The 25,134-nt window shown below is 40.7% G+C and overlaps 1 protein-coding gene across 1 annotated transcript; it reads right to left on the bottom strand.

Annotated features, from left to right (window-relative positions):
* Positions 1–25: 25 nt before the first annotated feature.
* On the bottom strand, positions 26–23,894 carry tacr1a (tachykinin receptor 1a). The gene is made up of 5 exons (XM_027142038.2): positions 23,230–23,894; positions 13,555–13,749; positions 3,270–3,420; positions 2,345–2,541; positions 26–1,258 (listed from the first exon to the last, which is right to left on the bottom strand). The coding sequence occupies exons 1-5, from the start codon at positions 23,628–23,630 to the stop codon at positions 1,000–1,002; spliced, it is 1,203 nt and encodes a 400-aa protein (XP_026997839.1). The 5' UTR covers positions 23,631–23,894; the 3' UTR covers positions 26–999.
* Between the last annotated feature and the right edge of the window lie 1,240 nt (positions 23,895–25,134).

The raw sequence follows: 25,134 nt of genomic DNA, 5'->3' as shown, positions 1-25,134 counted from the left end.
CAGACAGGGGAATCTGTATATGTAAATGTAGGCATTATATACGATACATAATCTGCAATATTACATACTAGTAAAGTGTAAACGTTAATACACTGTAGCCAGGTCTCGTACTCCAGACCACATCTGTCTGCAAAGCCTCGCTGATGCTGTCCTTATATCCATCTATGTCTCTGGTCACGTACCCCAAGGGACTCATGTGGTCAGTCATTTTAAAGATGAATTTTGATAAAAAGGTGGCCAGAAGAATAGAAAAAAGAAACAAAATAAAAAGAGCATAGTCTATCTACACCACATGATAGACACTGTGAAAGAAGTTATGAGGCACTTACACAGACACAAAACATTTCCATAAAGTGGTCTGTTACAGAGATTATAATGCCATATACAGATGATTGAACCGAGCATTTTTTTTTTTTTTTGGATGGAAAAAACACCCAGCTCTCCAAAAGTCAGGTGGCTGACATGTTTAGCCTCTTCAACAGGTTTTTCAACATGTTTCTTTGCCATCTACATCAATACTACCTAGAAATAAAGATTATACAGAGATATTATTTACATTGTTTTAGCTGGCAGATCAATCAAGTGGTTCAAGGGCTTGATCATACATTAACTCCATCAGTGTCAGTATGATAAATGGATCAGATTTCAACATCCCGTCTAAGCCATGAGTGAGCAGAGTGTTTACTCTCTGTACTACTGATAACACCAGATGAAATGCTCATTAATGGCATTGTCCATAATGAACTTTGGATTCTTTCACTCATTGCTTATAGGGTGTGCCCACTCAGAGTGATATGATTCATTCCTCATAATTCTTAATCAGTTTGATTTCTAACAGACCTTTGTTCCTTTCTTGTCTGCACCCACCACGACTGCTCAGAATTGTCTGTCACAATGATTATACAGAATATTAGATGCAGATAACATTTACCCATCATGTTTTTTTTTGCACCATTACACCAGTTCTTCACCACGTTTCTTTGTTGATCGTAACAGCTTCTATGCAGGTAAGTAATTGCCGCAGTAGAAACTGGAAGTCTCGGACACCGTCTTGGACATGCTACGAGATGATGAGCCGTTGGATGCAAGCTCTAGTGATGGACTGTTGACAACCGGCACCGTTGGCTCCGCCCGGCTTGTCTTGTAAACACTTGTTTGTGTCTGCAGGTAGCGTGTGGACTTCAGCTCCAAGCCTTCATAGGAGTCAGCATGAATACATGGGCACCAGCGGAATGCCTGTTTAAAGCCAGCTCGGAATCTGACACACACACAAACACACACACACAATAATGTGTGACAGAAAGGCACAGAGAGTTTGTTTGAGCACAAAAAAAGCTTGTTAAAATACAAATGTTTAAACCCCCCATGAAGAGTCAAGAGAGCGAAAGAAACGGACCTAAATAAGCATAGCTTTAAACTCTACTCAACTAACACACTAGCAATGCTTGTCCTACATTCCCTAGATTTATATGGCACATAATGAAAACATAATAAAAAATGCAAAGTTAAGTTTTAAGCTTATGTTTACACATACAGGGTGTGGCTTTTAGTGTCAGCATTACCATGCAACTATGCCAACTTTGCCCAACAAGTGACCAACCTTAAGATCAGCAGGATAGACAGTTAGTTGTGACTCCTTTTTGTAAATAATCGTTAGATTAAAAAACGTGTGCCAAAATGTTTGTGATTGTTTTGTCTGTACAACTTGATTATGATTATTGTTACTTAAGGTTATTTATTAGTAAAACAAGTAAATTGTGAAAGCATCCCAAAAACTAAATGTTTTTATGGTTACAGCACACGATTTACAGATTACTAGCTGGATAGAAACTTGAGCTGTTAAACGAATGCAATTTCGTAATTTTGTATTTTTTTAATTGACTGGCTGATTGAATAAATCATATTATATATATTAAAAATAAAAAAAAAATAAAAAAACTTGTCAAACATAGAACCCTGAATTGTCAGTAACTTTATGTTGACGTTATTTATAGTTATGTGTTTGAACTAGCTTGGGTTTGACTTTCTAAGGTTTAAGATTTAACCTGTTCAATTCTAGCAGCCAATCAAATAAGAATTCAATAATAAAATGAATAGCTTTATTGATAGTAACTGTAAAGGAACTTCAGGAACCTGCTGTATATGCTTCGTGAATGGATGGTCTCTTGTCCCCAGGGCTTTACTTGTACTTAACTTAAACATTGTGAAATATGTTCGAAACAACCCAAAAGAATCTAACAAACCTGTGACAAGCCTTTTTCTCAGTGTAGGCTCTGTGTTTTCCTTGTAATTTTAAGCACAATTGACTTTTTTTATGCTTCACAGGCAGCTTGCCTTTTGTTACCTGTCATTTAGGCAGCAATAGATGATGGGGTTGTACATGGTGGAGCTCATGGCAAGCCACATGATGGCCAAGTAGACCTGCTGGATGAAGGGCTTCTCAAAGAGCAAAGGGAAATACTGATGAAGGAGAAAGTAGACGTGGTATGGCAGCCAGCAGACAGCAAAGGTACACACGACCACGATCATCATCTTTACCACCTACACACATCCAGAAAGGGAGTGAAATAGTCAGAGCAAATGAGCGGTGTAAGTGGTGCTATATATCTGAGAAGAATAAGTGAGCATGTCAAAGAAAAGTCAAGAATGAAAGAGTAAGAAAAATGAGCAGGGGCTCCTGAGGAGAGCATTAAAAGGTGTGTGTGTGTGTGTGTGTGTGTGTGTGTGTGTGTGTGTGTGTGTGTGTGTGTGTGTCAGAGATTGAAATGATGAGCCGTTGTGCTCTAATAGGAATCTCATATAGAATATTTCATGACTGCTGTCCTTCCTGACCCTCATTATCTCCCAAACCTGACCGTTGCGACTGGGGAGTTTTCATCATCTTGTTTTTATTCAAAACCTGAATCCGAGTCTGAATAGAAACATCAGAAATTCATTTTGCATTCAGCAGAAGGGGCAAAAAAGGTGGCATATGGATCAACTAAAAAAGTGATTAAAGTGTTCTTATTCTGTAAGCATAGCATTTATTTTGATTTTGTCTGCATCATGTTGCTTCTCTTTAGGTTATTAAAAAAAACAATTTTGTTTAGTCTGCGAACTGTTTAGATAGTAATGTCATGCTCTCTCGTCTTCTGTGTGTGTATGTATGTGTGTGTGTGTGTGTGTGTGTGTGTGTGTGTGTGTGTGTGTGTGTGTGTGTGTGTGTGTGTGTGTGTGTGTGTGTGCGTGTGTGTGTGTGTGAGTGAGAGAGAGAGAGTGTGAGGAAGAACCTTGCGTTTAGCAGTGAGCTGCTCCTGGTAGCGACCGGAGGAGTCTCCGGGAATCTCGCTGGCCCACAGGTTCAGACCCACCACCAGATAAGCACAACCCATCACCAACAGAGGCAGAAAGTAGGTCAACACGGCCACACACACGTAATAACTGTAGACACAAGGAGGAAGAAAAACTCAGTAAAGAATGTAAGAAATCGAGAGGTTTTGCTGTTCTTAAATTCCTGATCCTGATCACATTTTTGACAGTTGTGCATACACCGGGATTTGTATACCAACCATATGAACATTTTATAATTACATTTTAATTATATAACATTATATAATTACTGATATGGTCAGTTTATGTAACACTTATAAAATGAGTCTCCAGCTTTCTAACAGTCACCGATGTGAGGAGTTTATGATTTGAGGTTTTTTATTACCTTCAGGACAGAGAAAAAGTGAGGCTGAGTAAGGGAAATGACAAGAATGAGTGTTTCTCATGGATTCCACGATACTGTCTGTAAATATTAACTCATAAAATGCACCTGCACATTTATTAATTACTAAGAAGAATGTAATTGATGTGGCGTTGTGATCTCCTTTGGGCGAAATAAAAGCTTAAGGTAAAGTTAACCTATGGCATTAAACCCACAACCATTTGACTGACAGGTAATACACAAGCTATCCACAAAAACAGGGCCAGCAAAAAAAAAGATAATAATAACATCAGAGCATTACTTCAATAATACTCGGCTAATCCAGGTTTCACGATGGCACAGGTGGTGCCCAAGCAATCCAGAGTGTGCGTTATTCTATATCACTATAAAGAGAGAGAGAAAGAAAAAAAGGGCATGCCATTGGTTCAACACGGCGGCACTTTCCACAGAAAGACAGAATTAATCCATTCGCCCCAACTGGGCACTACACAGCTGAGACCTTTCGATCCGTTTCTCCACCAATTAACCAAATCCGTGTGTGGTTACATGCTGCTTACATTCATCAAACTGTTTACATGCTGTTTTTTTTTTGTTTTTTTTTACTTTTTTGCTCTTTGCACACACTGTCTAACATTTCAGTCAATATCACAATATTTCAGTTGTTGATGTTTTTGCACAAGCTTATACACTATCTCAGGGACCTGCTGCTAACAAACTGTGTTCATTCTAGTATTACTGCACGCAATATTGTCTGAACTTACAGTATTTACATACAGTATTGACACTGGTCAGTCGGCGCTGTTTTTTGTTTACTGTCTTTTGTGTACTGTCTTTTTTGTATTTTGTGTATTGTCTTGTAACATTTTGTCTGCACTGTCTTGTCTCTCTTGTCCTGCACTGTCTTGTCTGTCTTGTTTGTACTGTATTGTCCTCCACTGTCTTGTCTGTCTTGTCCAGGTTGCACAGTTGCACTTTATGTGACTAGGACTGCTTACTAAGTCTTAGCCCTGTCTTTGTTTTATGTAGCACCAGGATCCTGGAGAAACGTTGTCTCATTTCACTATGTACTGCAACAGCTATATACAGTATGGTTGAAATGACAATAGAAGCTTCTTGACTTGACTTGACAGAGAGAGAGAAAGTGAGGAAAAGATCGCCTGTGAAGTTCAACCACAAGCTGCTGATTAAAGCTCTCTAAAAAATAAGTAAAGCATTAAGCCATCATCTCCGGCCAGGCTCTGACTATGGACATATACACACACAAACACTATGATAGATTTATCATGTATCAGACAGCCTGGCCAGTCAAAACAACATCGGAGACTAAAACCGTGTTTCTTTCTCCACCAATATCTCTTGCCAACATTTTAAAAAACTCCGTTATGCAATCAAGGCTAATTGATGTCTTTCCTCTTGTCTGTAATGATGTGAGGAAATTTGAATGCCATATGGCCTGACAAAGGCTCCCTTTCATTGCCCTAGGTGAGCAAAGAAACAGCAGCAGAAGTCATTTCCGAGACGGGCTGCTTGAGTTACGCCGCCACCATCCGCTCCAAAGAAATGTCCTAATGACGAAGAAGGACATCAAATATCCTGTCTTCGTTTCCAAAGCCTGGGTATGTAGTCTAAACACTCAGGGGTCTGCTCGATAAAGCCTCAGGATGGAAGTTATTTTTCCAGCATTAGTCAGGTTTAAAAGGTGAGACCACAAGCTGGAACATGACCCGCTAAGAAAGCTATTCTGTCACTGACAAAATTAATGCAAACAATTTTCAGGGTTTTGTTACAAGGGTAAATCATGCACGCCCATGTAGGGGATGTTAGGTGCAAATAAACACTCGAGACCAGACGTCTGAGATCGGTTATTAAAAACTGCTAAATTATTCTGCCATTGCTCACTAATGTAAGTTAAAACTGTATTTCCTTATAGATAGACAGAACACTTAAACCATATTTACTACATTTGTCTTTTAATGTTTGTGTAAAAAGGACAATTCGCTTACCAATGATTTTTTTTATACTCGGATACAGCCGCAAGTGTGTTCATGACAAGTTGGTTTATATTTAGTAAACAAAACTCCATTAAAAACTTACATTAAAATGGCGAGCAAACTGTGATAGAGCACCCAAAACTTCTAGTAGTGCAGATCAGTACCTGAAGCACTTCAGCCTAAAACAGACACCAACTTATTTCACTAAATTTATTGATTTGTTTTGTGCCATTTTCTTTCAAGTCAATATGAAACGGCTGTCATAAAAGTTTCATTACGTTTGTGTGTGGAACTAAATTGAAACTTGACAGCCTGTATATAATCCATATATAAATTAATCGAAGACAGTTTTTACAAACTTCTGAAGCCGATCGATCATGATGCATAGTGCTGAGTCGACTTATTGTGTAAATTTACACAAACCCAGTTTTCTAAATTTGGATGCAAATGATTTCCCCCACACTGTGATACACAGTTTGAGGACACAGAATTTCTTGTGAATGATTTACAGATTAATACATTCGCATCTAGCTTGATAAATGAGGCATAATATCAGTGTTGTGATGGCATCTGGATGAACTAACACCTCGTGCCATTTGGAAATAATAAATCATTGCAGAATAGTTAAATAGATTTCAATTTAATATGCAGAATTCTCAAATAGTCCTTAATTACCCAGATGTTTGGAGTCAAATTTAAGTAAAATTTTAAAGCAAAACTGAGATCCCCACGTTTTTTCCTCCACTTCTTCACATGCACTTGTTTGACCAGGACTTTGGCTTCTTTAGTTTTGTATTAGAGCTACAATGCTTACAGATAAAAGAAGTAGATATGTGCAATTATCTCATTAAACTTTATGAATGATGTTCATGATGTTTATTAAACAGTCCGGCATCGAGCATGAAATAATAAACAGTACAACGTACCATCTCCAGGACCACAAATGAGATCCAAGCTTTTAAGGCATGGTTACCTTTCCCCTCATTTCATCTTGTCTAGCAGGATAATAATAACCAGGGCAAGATATTGTTCCATTCTGATCAAATGGCAAAAGAGTTCATCAGCACAAATGGTATTTCCAAAACTCCAAATCACTGGCCCAAATCCACTGTCATCTGAACCACCATTCTTCCTAACAAGAACTTGAATAAAATCAGCATTCAAGGTAAAGAGGTACAAGCAGTGGTGTAGTCTACGTGATACGCAGGTGTACGCCGTATACCCACCAGGAAAGGCCAAGGATTTCCGTATACCCACTTAAAAAGCGTGAGGATACGTAACAATATCGTTTTGTGACAGAACTTTCATTCATAAATTCACCCCGTCTGTGAATCACTAACATTTTTGGACCATTGGGGCTTCCGTGGCTTGTGACCTGATCTGACGTCACCTACCAAGGACGAAAATTAGTTGCTTGGCGGTGTTTTTTTGACGCAAATTTGAAATTAACTAACTAACGTAAAAGAAGATCTGAAACGAAAGCAGACTCAAACTACACTCTGAGTGTTTTCGGAAGCCTGCGCCTAAAGCTACAGCAGCTTCGGGTGACATTTCACCCACAGCCCGAGTATTAATGTATTTGGAAAGCTTTGTAAACTACCAGTTCATAATTTTCTGCAATGAAAGAGTGTTAGTGATAGAACTAAACAAATGTTTATTCTACATTGAAAATTGACAGCTGATAAAACCTGTGCTCCAGGTCCCATATTCATATAACATTTAAGGCTAAATGTAGCTCTTAAAGGTATAGTTCACCCATAAAATGAAAATTGTGTTACTTTTCAAAATATCATCTTTTGTGTTAAACAGAAGAAAGAAACTCGTACAGTTTTGGAACAAATTGAGGGTGAGGAAATAACACAATTTTCATTTTTGGGTGAACTGTTCCTTTAAGAGCTACATTTAGCCTTAAATGTTATATGAATATGGGACCTGGAGCACAGGTTTTATCAGCTGACTTTTTTTTTTGCTTATAATAAATTGGAATGTTGATAACACATAAGCAGTCTTTAATAATGCTCTAAATTACATGTAGATGCATATTTTATGCATTAGTGAGTGTGGTGGTGCCTATGGGGTGTCGCACTAGGATGGGTGCGTATGAGGCTGGGAGGGGGGAAAAAAATCACAGTATACTGTACTCACTACAAAAATCTAGACTACAACACTGGGTACAAGCAGAATTTATGAGCTGTTCTGCTGGACATAACGAGATGCTGGACTCAAACGAAAGGAAGCAGAAAAATAGACTTCAGGGTTTGGTCAAATGTGTGCAGTGATGTGAAATGGGGTTGACAGCAAAATTCAGAGACTATACGAGCACACTGATAAACCACACCTGTGGTGTGCCTGCACTAATTGTGCATATTGTCAGGTAAAACAACCATACATGTAACTAGTTACCTTAGGAATATATGTGTCTAATGTCTATTAAGGGCAGAACTACATGGACAGTCTGCTGTGATGCTTGTGCCAGATTCTGATACCTTTCTCTTGCTGTGGTTCCTGCAGACCTGCCTGATTCCTAACCCTAACCCTAACAACTCTACCTCTAACTCTAGTTCAAGCTTCAGCATTTGTGACTTACTTTCACCTGCTGTGACATCCTAAATATATACATATATACAAATCAATGCAAACCAAAGTCTCACTCGACTTTTTTTTTCTTCAGTGGAAATCTCACTGGGATGCTGTAGATTTGTACCCAAAATATGTTGCTGTAATAATTAAGGCTGTCCTGTTACTCATTCCAGGACTCTTATTCACAATCTGCTTACACTGTACCACCTTTCATCACACTTTTTACTGATTGATTGTATAGTACACAGCTGGGAAAGAGTAATGATTTATAATCGCAGTGTCGCACAATCTGATGTCACTCTGAAGAGGATGGGTTACAGTTTGAGTGTGGTTCCTGTCAAGGTTTCTTGTTGTTTTAGAGAGGTTTTCCTCACCGCCTCTGTTATGAAGAGATATCTGAAATATTCTCTGTGAAAGATTTAGTCCTTAATATAGATACAGATCTGGGAACAGGCAAAGTGTTATAACTTTATTACATATTAGCACAGAATAAGCCAGTGTGATGTAGATGTAGAGTACATATAGAGTACATATAGAGAACTCTCAACTCCTTTCCTCATGAGCAGAACATGGAAATGGATGTGCTACAGTAAAAATCAGGCAGGTATGTTACAATGCTTCTGGGTGTCCTGGCCTCCCGTGAGAGGCGATTGCGGCAATTTGCAAAAATCAGCACTGCGACAAATGAGACCATCATAGTCCAACATGAGGGGGGAACACATGCGGTATGCAATCCCTTACTCTGGAGAGAAAGAGCACAAAGGAGACATACGGAACAGCAAGTGAGAACGGGGAAATCAAACGTGAAGGTGAGAAAGACTGGGAGAAAGTGAGAAGTAAAAAGGAATCAAGAGTTACAGCTAGTCTGGGTATACAGCATCTCTGAGATGAAGGTGTTGGCACGTGTGTTGCAGATAAATAGAATGTCCACCTGCAACAAAGGCATATGATAATGCAGTGTGATGGTCAGCATGGTCACAAGTCTAACTGTGGATCATTTTGTTGAACTGCGGACTGAGGGCGTGTGGAATTTCAGATCTGCTTGCCCATATATTTAGCAGTGTGAGAGTGACTGTGTCTATATATAATTATTTGTGAGAGTGTGCATGGACTATGCAGTCAGCCTGTCTCTCTCTCTCTCTCTCTCTCTCTCTCTCTCTCTCTCTCTCTCTCTCTCTCTCTCTCTTTTGCACTCTCTTTTGCACATGAATGGAACAGTGAACGTAAGCTGACACCAGGCATAATGTAAGCAGACTGGCTTTGCCTCAAAGGATCCAACAATGTTGTGCTGCCTCCAAAACGAAACCCCACTCGCTGTTGCCTACACTCACTGTCCCTAGGACACAATTCAGGATTCAGATAAACGGTTCGCATTGGTGGTCTCATAGATGACTCATGAGTGCTGCAACTGTCTGAGGTTCAGGTTGTCAACTGGCGGACTGTGTTCCGGTTGCAGACCCGGCAAGTATTTTAGCAGACCCAAGTTAAAAGGAAAAAATACTGTGGCTCATAGGGGAAAATGGCCATAAATCAGAAACTATAGATTACAGATGAGAAATCCGATATAGGAATAAAAATATATCTGACCTGGTTAAAGGCCATGGAAGTGGCAGTATGAAATAAAAAAATAAATGAATGCATCTTATTTATAATCATGGCCTACACAATGGTTTAATGGTCTAAGTTTAGTTGAATACCCCTGGACCTAGGGTTTGCCCTGGTGACAATTACAAATTTGAAAGCAGAAAGCAATAACTGGCCCCACTTTATGGGTTTGATGGTCTGTTTTAGCTGATCTTCGGAAATGGCAGGTGATGTTTTCCTTGAGAGTTTACAGCTGCCTTGTAATGTTGCAAAGGCTATCAATTACACATAGTATCAATCATCACACAATCAATCAAAGCATTTCTTCTTATTAGCTCACATCTCCCCCCATTTCAGAGGCTGAGGCTTACACATTCTTTCTCCGACGCACACTTCTGAAGGGAACGCACCCTGCTGCACCACTCAGTCATGTAATAATATTGTTAAAAAGGCTAGTGCGCTCATGAAATTCAAACAGAAAATGCCCATGATGCACTGTGTTATTTGCCGAACCGTGTAGTGTAAGTGTATGTCAGGCAGTACACAGTGTTCTTGTGTGCACAGTGTGCTATGTGCTTTTTCCTCTGACGATGTTCGAGGTGTGGATAGATGAGCACGCATGCTTTGAATCTCACTGATTTGCGGAAGTTTTCATAACAGTAAGGCCACTACTATTTTAGACTCTGGCATTCATATGCAGCCCACAAACTGAGAACTAAACCTCTAATCACATGCACTCATTATGCTAGCACAGGTTTTGAACATTTTATCCCACATCTACTTTTCATCCCCAGCAAGCCCAGATGTGGCAGACATTACTTTCATTATAAAAATAATAAGCGCCTCAGCCGCTCAGACATGATCAGGGTAATTCGGAATGTGTCGCTGATTGTACACATGGCACAGTGCCAAACGTAAGACAATGGTCTGGAGTGTTAACCACTTGTCATGAGCTGGTTTCAAAAAGGTGAGTGGATTTAAAGGTCTTTGTTTGTCTGGGTAGGTGTATTTAAAACCTGCATTGATTCTTTGCTGTTGCTGCTCAAGAGCAAGAAAGCCTCTCTGATATTAAGAGAGAGAAAGAGAGAGAGAGAGAGAGAGAGAGAGAGAGAGAGAGAGAGAGAGAGAGAGAGAGAGAGAGAGAGAGAAAGAGAGACTGCTTTACTGAATCTAATTCTTCATGCTGCTGGGGGTTTCTTATTGAAATTCTCCTGCAGGAATAACGAGCAAGCCTGGCAGCTCTATTTCAGTGGGTGTGGAAAGCAGGGAGAGGGCTGTGAGTGTGACGCGGAGCGAGAGATCACACGTGAAAGACAGAAACAGATTGGGATGAAGCGAGAGAGAGAAAAGAGGGTGTTGTGATGGTGAAAGACAACGACAGCAGAAATACATCTATTACCACAGGCAGACGATCTTGATTCCTGAATGACGAGACACAAGCAGAGTTTGGTGATCTCCTTGCTCAAAGATACCTAATTCTAATTAGATCAGGCAAATCATCAGACTGTTGCTGATCTCTGGCCCTCCAGCCCTAGAGCTAGGCACCCCTGCTTATTGGATTGGAAGAATAGTACATGACACGGAGGATGTCGTGAAAAAGAAGTGAAACAATATAAATGCTAATGAAATCCCTTCATCAGGGCTGCATGAGCATCTTCCTAAACTACCAGTTAGACTGCCTTGTCGGAGGCCTCTACATTTTAAGAGAGGAACACTATTCCGAGCTCTACTCAGATGCACATGATACATGACAATGGTGGGTTTGAGATACTACTGAACTTTATTCCAAATGAGAACATGGCCAATGGTGCTGGATGGCTCAGCAGGGAACATGAATTTTAGTCAAAAGTCCCAGCTTGTGGTTTCTGAAACTGTCTTTCCAAAAACAGCTGAATTGTTACTGCATCTTCAAAACAGCTAGATATTGATCAGATACCATGCAAATATGTGGTGGGGCCTAAAGAATACAGAACTAAAAAAATTATCGAAACACAGTTTGAATCGACAAGAACTGTAGAACAAGAGAAAGGGATGGAGATTACCTCACTTGACATCAAAAAACAAAAAAACTTTACACTGTTCATACCAATACAACGTCTTCCTTTATATTACTGCTCACACACACACACACACACACGCGCGCGCACACAAAGGTCTTTGTTAGTGCACTGGTTACTTTTACCCAAAGGCAGCTTTCTCAGTGTAAAAAATTATTTGATTTGCGTGTCATTTTTCTTTGTCATGGCAAACTGTGTGTTCCACGACCACTCTCTAGACCAGCCAGCTTCTTTTTCTTTTGATTTCACCTCCTTCGGGTGCTGTTTGTTCTGTTCAGATCAAAGCGAACAGCCATGAAATTAAGTTGTGTCTTCGGCTGAACCCAAATGCATCCAGGTGGACAGAAACAGAGGAGCATCTGTTACGGCGTGCTCCCATGAGTCTAGACTAGCACTTTGGGTGAGTATATAAATAAGTGAATTTGCCTTTTTAATATAGACTAAAGAAAACTTATAGGCCATTTTTCTAAATTAGCCAGATGACCAAAAATTTACTGGATAAAAAGGTAAATTCCACCAAATACTTTTATTTGATTATCTGACAAATCCTTGTCAGTAGGCAGTAAAAAGTAAACAAATTATCACCTCATGATATAGTGGAAATCCAAACGTGAATAAAAGGTATTGCAATATGGTGAAAGAATTTAAACCCAAATGGATTGCAGGTTTGAGTCGATACAAAGCCTACAGAAACTCTCATCTGGAGATCAAGCAGGATGATCAGTGACTTTGCTTATGTACTGGAAGGAAGCTGTTTTATTGTGTTATTTTCCTAACATAATTGTGCATGAATGCAATTGCAAAATTGCACCTAAATGACATGCAAATCGCATTATTACCTTTGTTGAGTAACCCACAACACAAATTAGTCGAGGGTTGTTTGGATGGTTAATGGTTCTAGCTACATAGTCCATCTGAGAGAGTATGATTTTATCCGGAACCAGACACACAAGCTCTCCTCACTCAGGCATTCTTGGAAGATTTTTATGAGATTTGCAAAACATTATTCACACATTTACTTTTTACAGCCCATTTCACATGATGGATTTTTTCCAATTCCTTAGGAGCTGTCTGCTTGGACCATGTCCTTTATACCCTTCAAGAATTATTCAGTCCAAACCGTCGAGCTGTACTGGTGTAAATCATAAATGTAGCATAGATGCCGCAGTGATGTAAATCAATATATCTGATGATAGATATGCAATTCAGCAAAATAAGATTACAGAGTGGTCTTAATGTAGAGAGCTTTGACGCAACAAACCACCAGTACTTTGTTTTGGTCTTTAAATCTAGTTTATCTGTACTTAGAATTAACCTATCTCTACTTCAACAGATACGGCATTGTCTGCTTTTAAGTATACTATATATTTATTTATATAGTCATATCTTGTTAATTTAGCTTGAGTGAAGAATTTGAAGCTGTGCTTTAAATTTAGACCCTTTATTCAAGGTACATTAACTACATATGACAGAAGACATAAAATCCATGTTGCTGACAGTATATAATCAGAGTCAAGGCACAAACATTCTGGAATGTTCTCCTTAAGTGAGACTCGCAGTAAAATCTGCACACTCCGCTCCAATCAAGATATTTTTCTCTAAGACCACCATCTTCTATCATTACCCAAATTAACAGTAGCATCACTCTTACATTTTCTTGAAGTCCATGAGGGTGTATTCTGGCCAGTCAATATAGCAGACAATGCGGTTGGGCATCTTGACCACGTCAGAGTAGTAGTACTGTGGGAATGCGAGGAGGAAAGCAAGCACCCAGATCACACCAATGATCACTTTGGTCTGCATGGATGAGAGCCGCTGTTTCAGTGGGTGGATGATGGCCATGTACCTGCAGCGAACAACAAAAAGCATTAACCAACATCTTCTCCCAGAAAGTATGATAATACACATAAAGATATACACAAGGGTACACTCATTAATTTATTTAATGATTTTCCTTCTGCATTTCCTTAAGTGGATCACGGTTTAAGCAGGATGCCAAGACTTTTCTATTCCTGTACACAGTAATTCCCAATCAAATGCTGAGATCCCAGGGTCTCTCTCCAGCGGTATGTGCCTGATTAGAGGACATCCTTATCAGCTCTAAGGCTTTCTGTGGCTATTGAACCTGTAACTATATCCACAATAGTAAACCCAGGAGCCATACAGAGCAACCTCATTTCCACCACATGAAATATTTCACTCCCATACTTCACAACTTGTGAAAATAAATTTATAAAAACGTATCTTTTTTTTTGAAAGAAGAAAAGGATATGAGTTTGATGGTGCAGTTGAACATGTGGAAATGTGCTCAGATAATTACCAGACTAGAGAAAATTACTGTTTTTAAGTTTTTTCGCTTTGAGAACAAAATGAGTGTTGGGTCATTACAAAGCTGTGTCCAGCTTGAGCGGCATTTGATTGCTCTGTATCCGGGCAGAATGCAACTGTGTATCCAATCAGAGAAGGGTATGAAAATCATATGCAAATTTGTCTCTTGTGAAGTAAGAAATGCTAATACAGATTTTTTTATCATTTAAACTTTTTTATGCCCAAATCATACTTCATAGTATTTTTTTTTAGTAAATCATTTTGCCAGATATGTTTAAGCTGGAGATTGGGTCCCGAGGCTCCCACCTTCGACTGCCACCCAATCCACATTGCACCAGACCCTTACGGTTTCTCCTGCAGGTGGTGGGCCCACAGGAGATCGGCCCCAAGTCGCTCCTTCTGGCTGAGCCCGGCTGGGCCCCGTGGGATAAGACCCGACCACCAGGCGCTCGCATGTGAGCCCCAACCCCGGGCCTGGCTCCAGGGTGGGGCCCCGGTTGCGCCATACCGGGCGATGTCACGGACCTTGCAGACTGGTGTGGTGGTCCCTCTGTTTAAGAAGGGGGCCCGGAGGGTGTGTTCCAACTACAGGGGATCACACTCCTCAGCCTCCCCAGAAAAGTCTATGCCAGGGTACTGGAGAGGAGAATTCGGCCGATAGTCGAACCTCGGATTCAGGAGGAACGATGCGGGTTTCATCCTGGGCGTGGAACACTGGACCATCTCTATACCCTCACCAGGTTGCTGGAGGGTTCATGGGAGTTTGCCCAACCAGTCCACATGTGCTTTGTGGATCTGGAGAAGGCATTTGACTGTGTCCCTCGTGGTGACCTGTGGGGGGGTGCTCTGGGAGTATGGGGTCCGGGGCCCTCTGCTAAGGGCTGTCCAGTCCCTATATGACTGGAGCAGGAGTTTGGTTCGCATTGCCGGCAGTAAGTCAGACTTGTTCCCGGTGCATGTTGGACTCCAGCAGGGCTGCCCTTTGTCATCAGTTCTGTTCATTATTTATATGGACAGGATTTCTAGGCACAGTCGTGGGCCGGAGGGAGTCCGGTTTGGGGACCACAGGATTTCGTCTCTGCTTTTTGCAGATGATGTTGTCCTGTTGGCTTCTTCAAATCAGGACCTTCAGCTTGCACTGGGACGGTTTGCAGCTGAGTGTGAAGCGGCGGGGATGAGAATCAGCACCTCCAAGTCCGAGGCCATGGTTCTCAGCCGGAAAAGTGTGGCTTGCCCCCTTCACGTTGGTGGAGAGCTCCTGCCTCAAGTGGAGGAGTTTAAGTATCTTGGGGTCCTGTTCACGAGTGAGGGAAGGATGGAGCGGGAGATCGACAGGCGGATCGGTGTATGTTCTGCACTGCGGTCGATATACCGATCTGTTGTGGTGAAGAAAGAGCTGAGCCATAAGGTGAAGCTCTCTATTTACCAGTCGATCTACGTTCCTACCCTCACCTATGGTCATAAGCTTTTGGTCATGACCGAAAGGACAAGATCCCGGATACAGGCGGCCGAAACGAGTTTCCTCCGCAGGGTGGCTGGGCGCTCCCTTAGAGATAAGGTGAGGAGCTCAGTCACTCGGGAGGAGATCAGAGTACAGCCGCTGCTCCTCCACATCGAGAGGGGTCAGATGAGGTCGCTCGGGCATCTGCTTCGGATGCCTCCTGGACTCCTCCCTGTCCAACCGGGAGGAGGCCCCGGGGAAGACCTAGCACACGCTGGAGGGACTATGTCTCTCGGCTTGCCTGGGAACGCCTCGTTATTCCCCCGGAAGAGCTGGAGGAAGTGTCTGGGGAGAGGGAAGTCTGGGTGTCCCTGCTTAGACTGCTGCCCCCACGACCCGGCCCCGGATAAGCGGTAGAAAATGGATGGATGGATGGATGTTTAAGCTGTACAACATTTTTACTAAAATATGCCAATTAAGTTGACATTAGATTTTGAGTTTCTCTTAATGTTATTAAAGAAAAAGAAACCCAAAGGATCATATCTGCTAAGAGAACATGTACTGATCAGCACAACACGATTTCGGACAAAGAGCACCTTATCTGAGACAAACCCACATCTAGCACTGACTCTCACACAGCTTGAGTTTTTTCCACATACTGTGAGATGCTGCAGTGAGCTGGAAGCCTGCTGTGCTTTGTTGTTCCTCCGTTTGTCCAAATGAAGAATCACACGTCAAGATCAAGAGTTTGTGATTGTGTTTTCAGGTTTACTGTGAAGTGAGGAACTAGGTTCTAGCACACATTAGTGCACGATTGCTGACTGTTGCTCATGGGCTGCTCTGCATGAAGTATTTGCACCCTTCTATTGGCAACCTTCATCAGTGTGAGTGTATCCATGTCATACAACCTTTCATTAAATGTGGACAGAAACATTGGGTCTAAAGTTTACAGCAATATTTACTCATATACAGACGTTCAAATATTTTTGTCTGAGCTCCACATTCAGAATATTAAAAGTTGACCTCTTTTTCAACTTTCTTTAAACTGGAAATGACATTTTCCGTAGAAGGAAATGACATTTTCTTTGCTGCCAGACATAATACCACGTAGCCTGAAAGCAAGATGAAATGATTTCCAAATGAAAAATAAAAAGACTAACACTCACGTCATCATATATATATATGAGTACTACTATGGAAGTGTCCTGATGGAAGCTCTCAGTTCTGAGTTTTCTGTGCATGTGAATTTACAGTTAACACAAAATTGGTGAACCGTGTGACCAACTTGTTAACTGTCTTGAAGCGTATTTGCAAAAAATGTCCATCTTTTTCAATTGTGTTCATATTACAGCTCTAACCATCGGTGTGGTGTGTCTTATGCCATTAGATTAAATTAGACGAGACCATCTGCGAGGGGCCGAGACACAGAGCCGTTCTCGCTCTCGCTCAGACCATTTGAACCGTGTCACAGTGCTTTCAATTCATTTCCTCTCATTTTAGCCATAGCGAGTGCCCTATTACTGCAGCCGAGTCTATCCGAAAAAAAAAATACTACGGTACTGTAAAGTATTGGCTGTAGAAGCACGCTGGAGGCGAAGCGTTTTTCCATGTGGATGAGATCATTCGATGCTTCACTTGAACCAACTGACACAAAGAGCTTCAATTACATGAAAATGCAATGAAAGCTAATTAGACGTCTCGAACGCTTAATCCAGAGCATAATTCATACATCATACATTTTCTCGCTCCCTAATAGTCCGTTTGCTTTTACTTCAAGTTTTCCTCATGAATAATACATCATTTGTCTTGCACTGATTCGGAGATTACCTTAAATGCCCCTCCAATAATTTATGCATGTTTATTTGCAGGATACAAACCCCCCTGTTCCGTGCCATGAATGATCACTTATAGCAATTTGTACAGTTAGGAACGGCTAATTAGGCGCCTTTTAAAATTCTGGAATGGATTGTGCGCCGCAATCTTTTTTTTTTTGTCCTAAAGGAAATTCCTTTGTGAGACTGAAAAGCCTTGATGTGCTTCTGTTAATGTGGGGAAAGTGAACCAAGCTTTTTCACAAAGCAGGAGCGAGATGGGATAAAGCGCTCCACTTTAGAAACACAGAAATGCATACATTAAGATGATTTGTGTGTCTGCCGTCTCAACTCAGGCTTTACAGCTTTAATTAGAACGTGCACGTCAACACCCAGGCGAAGGTTTTATCTTAGCGGATGTGCTGCGGGTTTCGGTTGCCAACACGTTGTCAGGATTGTCTCACGCTGCGCCCAAAAACACGCTCGAGTGTACAAAAGAGTAGGACTAAGTGTGCTTATCTATGATCTCAGTGATGCGTATCTCGATTTATCAGGCGGAAGAACACACTTAACATTCAGTATTTACCACATCAACCTGAGACATGTTTGATGCCTGCAGTTAAGAATATAAAGCTTCTGGCTAAGGGGCGTGGCCTAAAGTTTGACAGCGTAATTGTGCGCATTTCTTTCCCAACATGAAACGGTTTGATGTGTAAAACTATCCATCGCATTTCTTTTAGAGATGGGTATGATGAGGGTAAAGCTGCATATCCGTGATGGATGAAAGATTACAGAAGTCAGTTCTGAAGCGGTTCACACGACCGCTGAAAGATGTAACATAAATATCCCTGTTCCAACATCAGATTCCTCCATATGTACAGTAGTTTGAGTGCAACTGTGTGGCCAATCAGAGAAAAGTATGCAAATAATGTGCAAATACGGCTTTTGTGATGTAAGAAACCTTTTGTTAAAAAAATTCAAATTTTTAAAATATTGCTCTCTAATATTCAATTAACCCCAGAATTATTGGCTCCCTGCAGGAAAAGGAAAAAAGAACAAAAAGTTTTACTAAAAAGTGTTATTTTGAACTCAATTATATTCTGACACTGTGTAGTTCATCATCGATTAGAATTTTTTTTTTTTTTTTTACTTTTTTTATGGCCTTTATCATGCTAAATGGCTTTTCTCAGGAATTGGGATCCTACAACTTTTCTATGTGTTTCTACAGTTTCTAAATAATGTCTGCAAATTTTCTGGAACTTTCTGGCAGGTTTATACTGTAAAAAGCACTTTTTATTTGTATCTTTATTTGTATCCATAGCATAGCATCGTTCACAACCCTTTTCATCAGACGTGTCTAAAACACCGGCAGTGAGAATGCTTTCTTGGACAAACTTTTATTGATCCCGGTTTGGATTTCCAAAGGCATACGATGCACCAGGCCCCGTTTCCTGTCGGCAGATTATACAAGCGTACAAAAGCCAGAGCTCTGGTTTGGCTTTTAAAGCAGACAAACTGTCTATCTTCACCTCCAGATATCAACAAGACGCTTTGAGACTTCTGTAATATTTCATCCATCACGGATAGGCAGTTTATAAACAGTGCATATTTGGAAAGTGGAGATTGTTTTGCAATGACTTCTGTAGGAAGGACCGAGTTCACAAGAAAAAAAAAATACGTTTCTCCAGAGCGTCAGAGATTGATTACACAATGAAGAGTTTAAGGACGGGTTTGAAGGACAGGATGAGATCCAAATGTGGTTTCACATATAGCAATGGACTTTAATTGCCATAACTTGAGGCTGCTATGGGAAACGTGGACAGTGGACAGAATAATAAATAAAAACATCTTTATCCTGGAGATTATTTGTTTACGTCCAGAGATTAAAGCCTCTGCACTCTGTGACCACTTCCCTTTTGGTCACTCAGAGACATCAGCAAGCCTAAATTGAAATCCATAAGCAATATTTCTCTCTCTCTCTCTCTCTCTCTCTCTCACACACACACACACACACAGGTGAATGGAGTCATACTGTCAGAATGAGGTGGAAAGAATAACCAAAAAGGGAAAAGAAACAATACAGAGTCAAAACAAAAAATGGCTGCAGATGTGTGAAGCATCTTATTTGGAAAGATCTACATTTCATATATAAATGGTTTAATATACAAACAAGCTGACACTTTATTTTCTGCATTTCTAAAGCACTCATATGCCATGCAAATACAAAAATACCGATAATAGACAGTTGTGTGAACGTTAATGACCTGCACCAACTAAACGTCAAAGTGTGACTAAAAACAAATCTACATACTTTAAATCAGAATTCTGCATTCTGTTTGGTCAGACAGTCTAAATGAATTCACACAAACCCAAAGTAACTGGGGGTGTGTAAACTTTTTATCACCACCGTAGATAAATGAACCAAATGTCTTCATTTGTTAGTAAACGCAGAGACTAAGCTGAATAATGGAGTCGTCACCTGGAGCTTACGAGGAGGTGTGAAGCTCTTGCTCTTCCAGTCGCTTCGTTTTTTTATATATATTTTTTGGCACACACTGCTTGTTAAAAGTTTTAATCAGACCTCACTTCGTATTGAAATGTTCAAATAAACGATTTTTTGACGCCCTCTGGGACTTTGGTGCAGTGCAGGACATATTTGGAGAGAAATACAATGGTGCTTTACAGCTCAAAAAAAATCTAGCTGCGGGTTAAAGGCTCTGCTCATGGCTTTCTGAGCTAGTCCTGAGATTTAACATCACTGAAGAGTAGGGGAGCTGAAGTGGGATGACACGCCTGCTAAACACATCCAGTCTTACTCTTCTTTCTTTTCTTTTTTCATCAGTTCACACGAGTGATTATTTGAAGTATTATCAAACAAGTCTGAATTAACCCTGGTGTGAGTTGTGCTCTTAGCGTTACTTGTCACAGATTGTTAACGTTAACCAACTACAGTAAATAGTGTTATTTAGGAAATCGTTAATGAACTGAACACAAATGGACTTTTTCACATTAACACGAGCAACAAAAGTTCCTTCAGATCCCAGAGTAATATCTCGAGCTTACGAGTATGCAGACATGTAAACACTGCTTTCACTCATGTCCTAATATAGAGTCACAGCGTTTACTGCAGAAAACAGAAGAAGCCGCGACTCTGACAGGATAAAAGACCTGAATTCGTCAGACGAACGCTGTCTGTGGAGAGTAAAACAAACAACGCTAAGACTCCTGCCAGAAGAATCCTCTCTTCATTATACTTCTGTTTTCTTCTTTGCTTCTGGATGTGTCCACACTTTTCAGAGATTAATGCACTGCTCAGTGTACTTTTCTGCTACTGCTACTGTTCTGCTCCCTGTTCCACTCTCTGGTCAACTCGCTGTTCCTCTCCCTGTTCTGCTCTTTGTTCTGTTACCTTATTAACTTCTGTTCTGATCCCTGTTGTCTTCCTGTTCCACTCACTTACTGTTCTCTATGTTCCACTCCCTGTTCTGCTCCTTTTTCAACTCATTGTTCTGCTCTCTTCTCTGTTTTCTACTTGTTATTCAATTCTTCCACTTGGTGCTCTGCAACCTATTCTTCTCTGTGTTACACTTTGTGTTACACTCTGTGTTCTGCTCTGTGATCCACTCTGTGTTCTGCTGTGTTCCACTGTGTGTTCCGCTCTATGTTCGGCTCTGTGTTCCACTGTGTGTTAAACTGTGTGTTCTGCTCTGTGTTCTTCTCTGTCACACTATGCATTCTGCTGTGTGTCCCACACTGTGCTCTGCTCTGTTATACTCTGTCTTCTGCTTTGCATTCTGCTCTGTGTTCTGCTCTGTTACACTCTGTGTTCTTTATATGTTCTGTGCTGTGTTCTGCTCTGTGTTCCACACTGTTCTCTGCTCCTTTACACTCTGTGTTCTGCTTTGTGTTCTGCTCTGTGTTCTGCTCTGTGTTCTGCTCTGTCACACTGTGTTCTTGCACATGTTCTGCTCTGTATTCCACTTTGTGTTACATTCTTCTTCCTAGTGTTCTTCTCTGTGTTCTGCTCTGTGTTCCTCTCTTTGTCCCCCTTTTTCAAATACTGTATCTAAAGGGTAGCTGCCATAAACCATGGTGTAGATGTGCGCTCTGGTATCTACTGTACCACAACTTGATCACAGTCTGAAAGTGGTTAAAATTAGACACCTGCGTGTTGTGGTTGTTGTAAGTCACACTCACATCTAATCTAGACAGGAGCAAATGGTGTGCTGCACCTGCAGTGGTGTACCAAGAAATTAATTTTAGTGTAATTAGGAAAAACACAAATAAAAATAATTTAAGGCCAAATGTCTGTCTTTTCAAATATCTGTCATATCAAACTGTCTTTTACAATGTTTCCTTGAGATCTATTTGATTCCTGAACCCAAACAAAGGCCCCGTCCCTTCTCCCAGGGACAGAAGTGCAATAAGACGACGGATTTATGCACGTTTCCCGCACGGTGTTCTGAGTGCAGGATTAGTTCTAATACAATTAGTGATAACGCTAATCTGATTCTACAATAAACAGCACATGTAGTAATTTATTATTATTACAGTGGATGAAGCAGAGTCAAGCCTGTAGGACTGCAGTGAACTTTTCATTTATTTCTCTTAAAGTCTCAGGCTCTACACTAAAGCCATATTCCAGTTGGAGCAACGTGAAGGGGGATCTAGGATTAGGCATTTATTTCTGGATTTTTTGTAATGTCCAGCTCAAGTCCGTCCTATCAGTAGTATTATGCATCTGATAAAATGAATCTGCCTCCTCTTTTTTTGGTTCAATTTCTTTTGTCATTTTTTTAAACTTTACTCCATATTCATCCTTTCATTACCTTCCATTCTTCATTCTGTATTTTTTCATTATTTCATCTCAATCTACCTATTTTTTTAACCTAATAAACGAATTGTTTGGCTCTTTTTTGTTTGAAATAAATGTTTTCAGAAGAGAAACAAAGTCATTTGTCTCAGGCAGCGACTGAGCATTGTGTTGATGAATTGTGTCACAGAACACAAAGATAGAAAAGAAGATTTAAAACTCCTTTTAAAGTGCACCATGCAGACGTATCACCTCTAATGCTGAGCTTATTAGGTTCTGGAAGTGAACTGTCGAGCCGAGCAGAACAAAAGAGTAGATTTATGGACCACTTGAATGTTTAGCTGGATGACTTCATGACCACCGCCATCAACTTGTTGCTCAATATTTATAAATGTCCAGCACTAGAAATCCCCCTAGTATAATAATAATAATAATAATAATAATAATAATAATAATAATAATAATAATAATGCATAAATTATATGCAAATAAAAACACTGAGATAAAAATACGCGACAGAAATAAAGTGGATTACAGTTGGAACTAAGTACACTTAAAAAAAGGATTTAAAAGAAAAAACAAACGTATATAATAATGAAAATGAAATAAAAATAAATTGTAGGTACACAATAAATATACAGCTGTAAAATAAAGTATTAGGAATGAAAAAACGGTTTCATAATACAATAATAATAATAACAATCAATCAATCAATCAATCAATAAATAGAAATAACTAGACATGGAATCATGAAAAAATATAATAAAAATTAAAACAATATTAATAATAATAATTGTTTCGATAATAATTTAAAAAATAATAATAAAATGCGAGAGGAGTGATGAGTAAATCTTATAAAGTGAGAGAGGAGTGATGAGAGAGAATTAGGGTGAAGTTGAAGAGAACATTATGGAGCGTGTTGGAGGAACTGACCTGTCCACGGCGATGGCGGTCATGGAGCAAATGCTGGCGAACACAGCGGCGATGGGGAAGAAGTTGTGGAAGCGGCAGTAGCCCAAACCAAAGTACCACTCGTTGTGCGCCGCGTACACGAAGTTCACCACGGTGTTAAAGGCGGACATGGACGCTTCAGCGAACGCCAGGTTCACCAAGAAGTAGTTGGTGACGGTGCGCATCCGCTTGTGCGCCACGATGATCCAAATGACCGTCACGTTGCCCACCACCGCCACCAGCACGATGAAGCTGTAGGCGAGCGCCCAGAGCGCGATGCGCCACGCGGGCTGCGTGAACTGGTTCCAGTAGTGCGAGTCCGTGCCGTTATTCTCCGCGCTCCAGTTTCCCGGTGAGTCGGTGTAAGTGAATAGCGGGTCCATCTTCACAAGTAATCACCAATAATCACCGATATACTTCCTTCTGTTCCCGATATACGCGTTTGTTTTTAATCGACCATGTCCGAGCAGTCCGCTACCGCAAACCGCGCGCGCAGAGAAGTTTTGCGGGGTTCGGTGGCGCAGCGAGTGCAAGGAGTGCAAGGAGTGCAAGGAGCCCGGATTTGACGCGTGCCTCGATCTCTGGCTGCTTTTACTTTTTTGCAGCGAGCTCGTGTTGACTGATATTAAAGCTCGAGGTAAGCGCACTCACACACGCACGCACGCACACGCTCGCGCGCTCACGTGTTCTCTCTCTCTCTCTCTCTCTCTCTCTCTCTCTCTCTCTCTCTCTCTCTCTCTCTCTCTCTCAGAGCCTGAGGCAGGAATTTACGCGCAAGATGCTGAGCAACAAAATATAATTAAAAATAGCAATAGTGTGAATAAGTAGTGCAGTTGGATATCAAATATAAATGGACATACAGTATAGTGTGCACTACATCAAGTGGAAATGATTTCATACCCTTTTCTGCAGGGGTATGTCCTGTTTGATAATAGTTAATTGGACATACAGTATAGGAGCTATTCATTCTCATCATTAGTGCTGCCATTTGGATAGGTAGTCAAGCACTAATCTCCACGATGTAGTGCACTTGGTGGAGGGTAGAAGCCAGAGTTTTCATATCATACACTGAAAACACTTGGACATGAAATGGAAAGGTGAAGACCAAATGGACATGTAGTGCACCAGAGAGGGCGTTAATTTTTCCTTCATTTTGTGCACTTTTTAGGGTAACGTACGCATAGTGCACTACATTGAGAGTCGTGGCACATAAGTGATAGAAGAAGTATTGCACTTAGCAGTGAATTACATACCTGAATCTCAAATTGCTCCATATTAGGGATATTGTGCACGAGAAAGGGAGCGTTGACAAAAAGAGGAAGTAGAGAAGTGACTCACAAATCACTCCCTATTGGACATAGTGCACTTGACAGAGTGTTATATACCATAAGTGCACTTGAGTACGAAGTGGAGAAGCATTACTTCATATCCTGGAATCCATATCAAAATACATCTTATATAGTGTATACACTCTCCAGTTGCTCCCTAGTGCACTACATAGGGGTAGAGCTCATTTAATCACTCATGTGTGCTCACTGTACATAAGGAAGTGATCACTGAGCTCTAGATGGTCCAGAAATGTTTCATACCCTAAGCAGTGCACTTGGGTAGGGGTGATCTGAATTGCAAACGTCTCATAAATTCACAGCTCCTGTGTAGGGTCCCTGTGTGTAGAAACCAGCATGCTTTCATACTTTCTTACTATGTAGTTAAGAAGGAAGGATGCACTGCATGATGCATTACACACACGCACACTACCACACTCCACATACACACACTCACACTCCACAAAAACTCACACGCACACACACACACTCCACACACAAACACACATACACACTCCATGTATGCACACTCCCCAAATGTTCACACACTCCAAAAACATTC

Source organism: Tachysurus fulvidraco, chromosome 9 (genome assembly GCF_022655615.1).
Source record: "Tachysurus fulvidraco isolate hzauxx_2018 chromosome 9, HZAU_PFXX_2.0, whole genome shotgun sequence".
NCBI classification, from domain to species: domain Eukaryota; kingdom Metazoa; phylum Chordata; class Actinopteri; order Siluriformes; family Bagridae; genus Tachysurus; species Tachysurus fulvidraco.
This window is presented reverse-complemented; position numbering and strand designations above follow the sequence as displayed.

Coding starts and splice junctions, on each gene's coding strand:
- tacr1a (XM_027142038.2), bottom strand. CDS start 23,630: ATGGACCCGCTATTCACTTACACCGACTCACCGGGAAACTGGAGCGCG. Junction 2,542..3,269: donor AGCTCACTGCTAAACGCAAG/GTTCTTCCTCAC, acceptor GGATGTGTGTAG/GTGGTAAAGATGATGATCGT. Junction 1,259..2,344: donor TATTGCTGCCTAAATGACAG/GTAACAAAAGGC, acceptor TGTGTGTGTCAG/ATTCCGAGCTGGCTTTAAAC.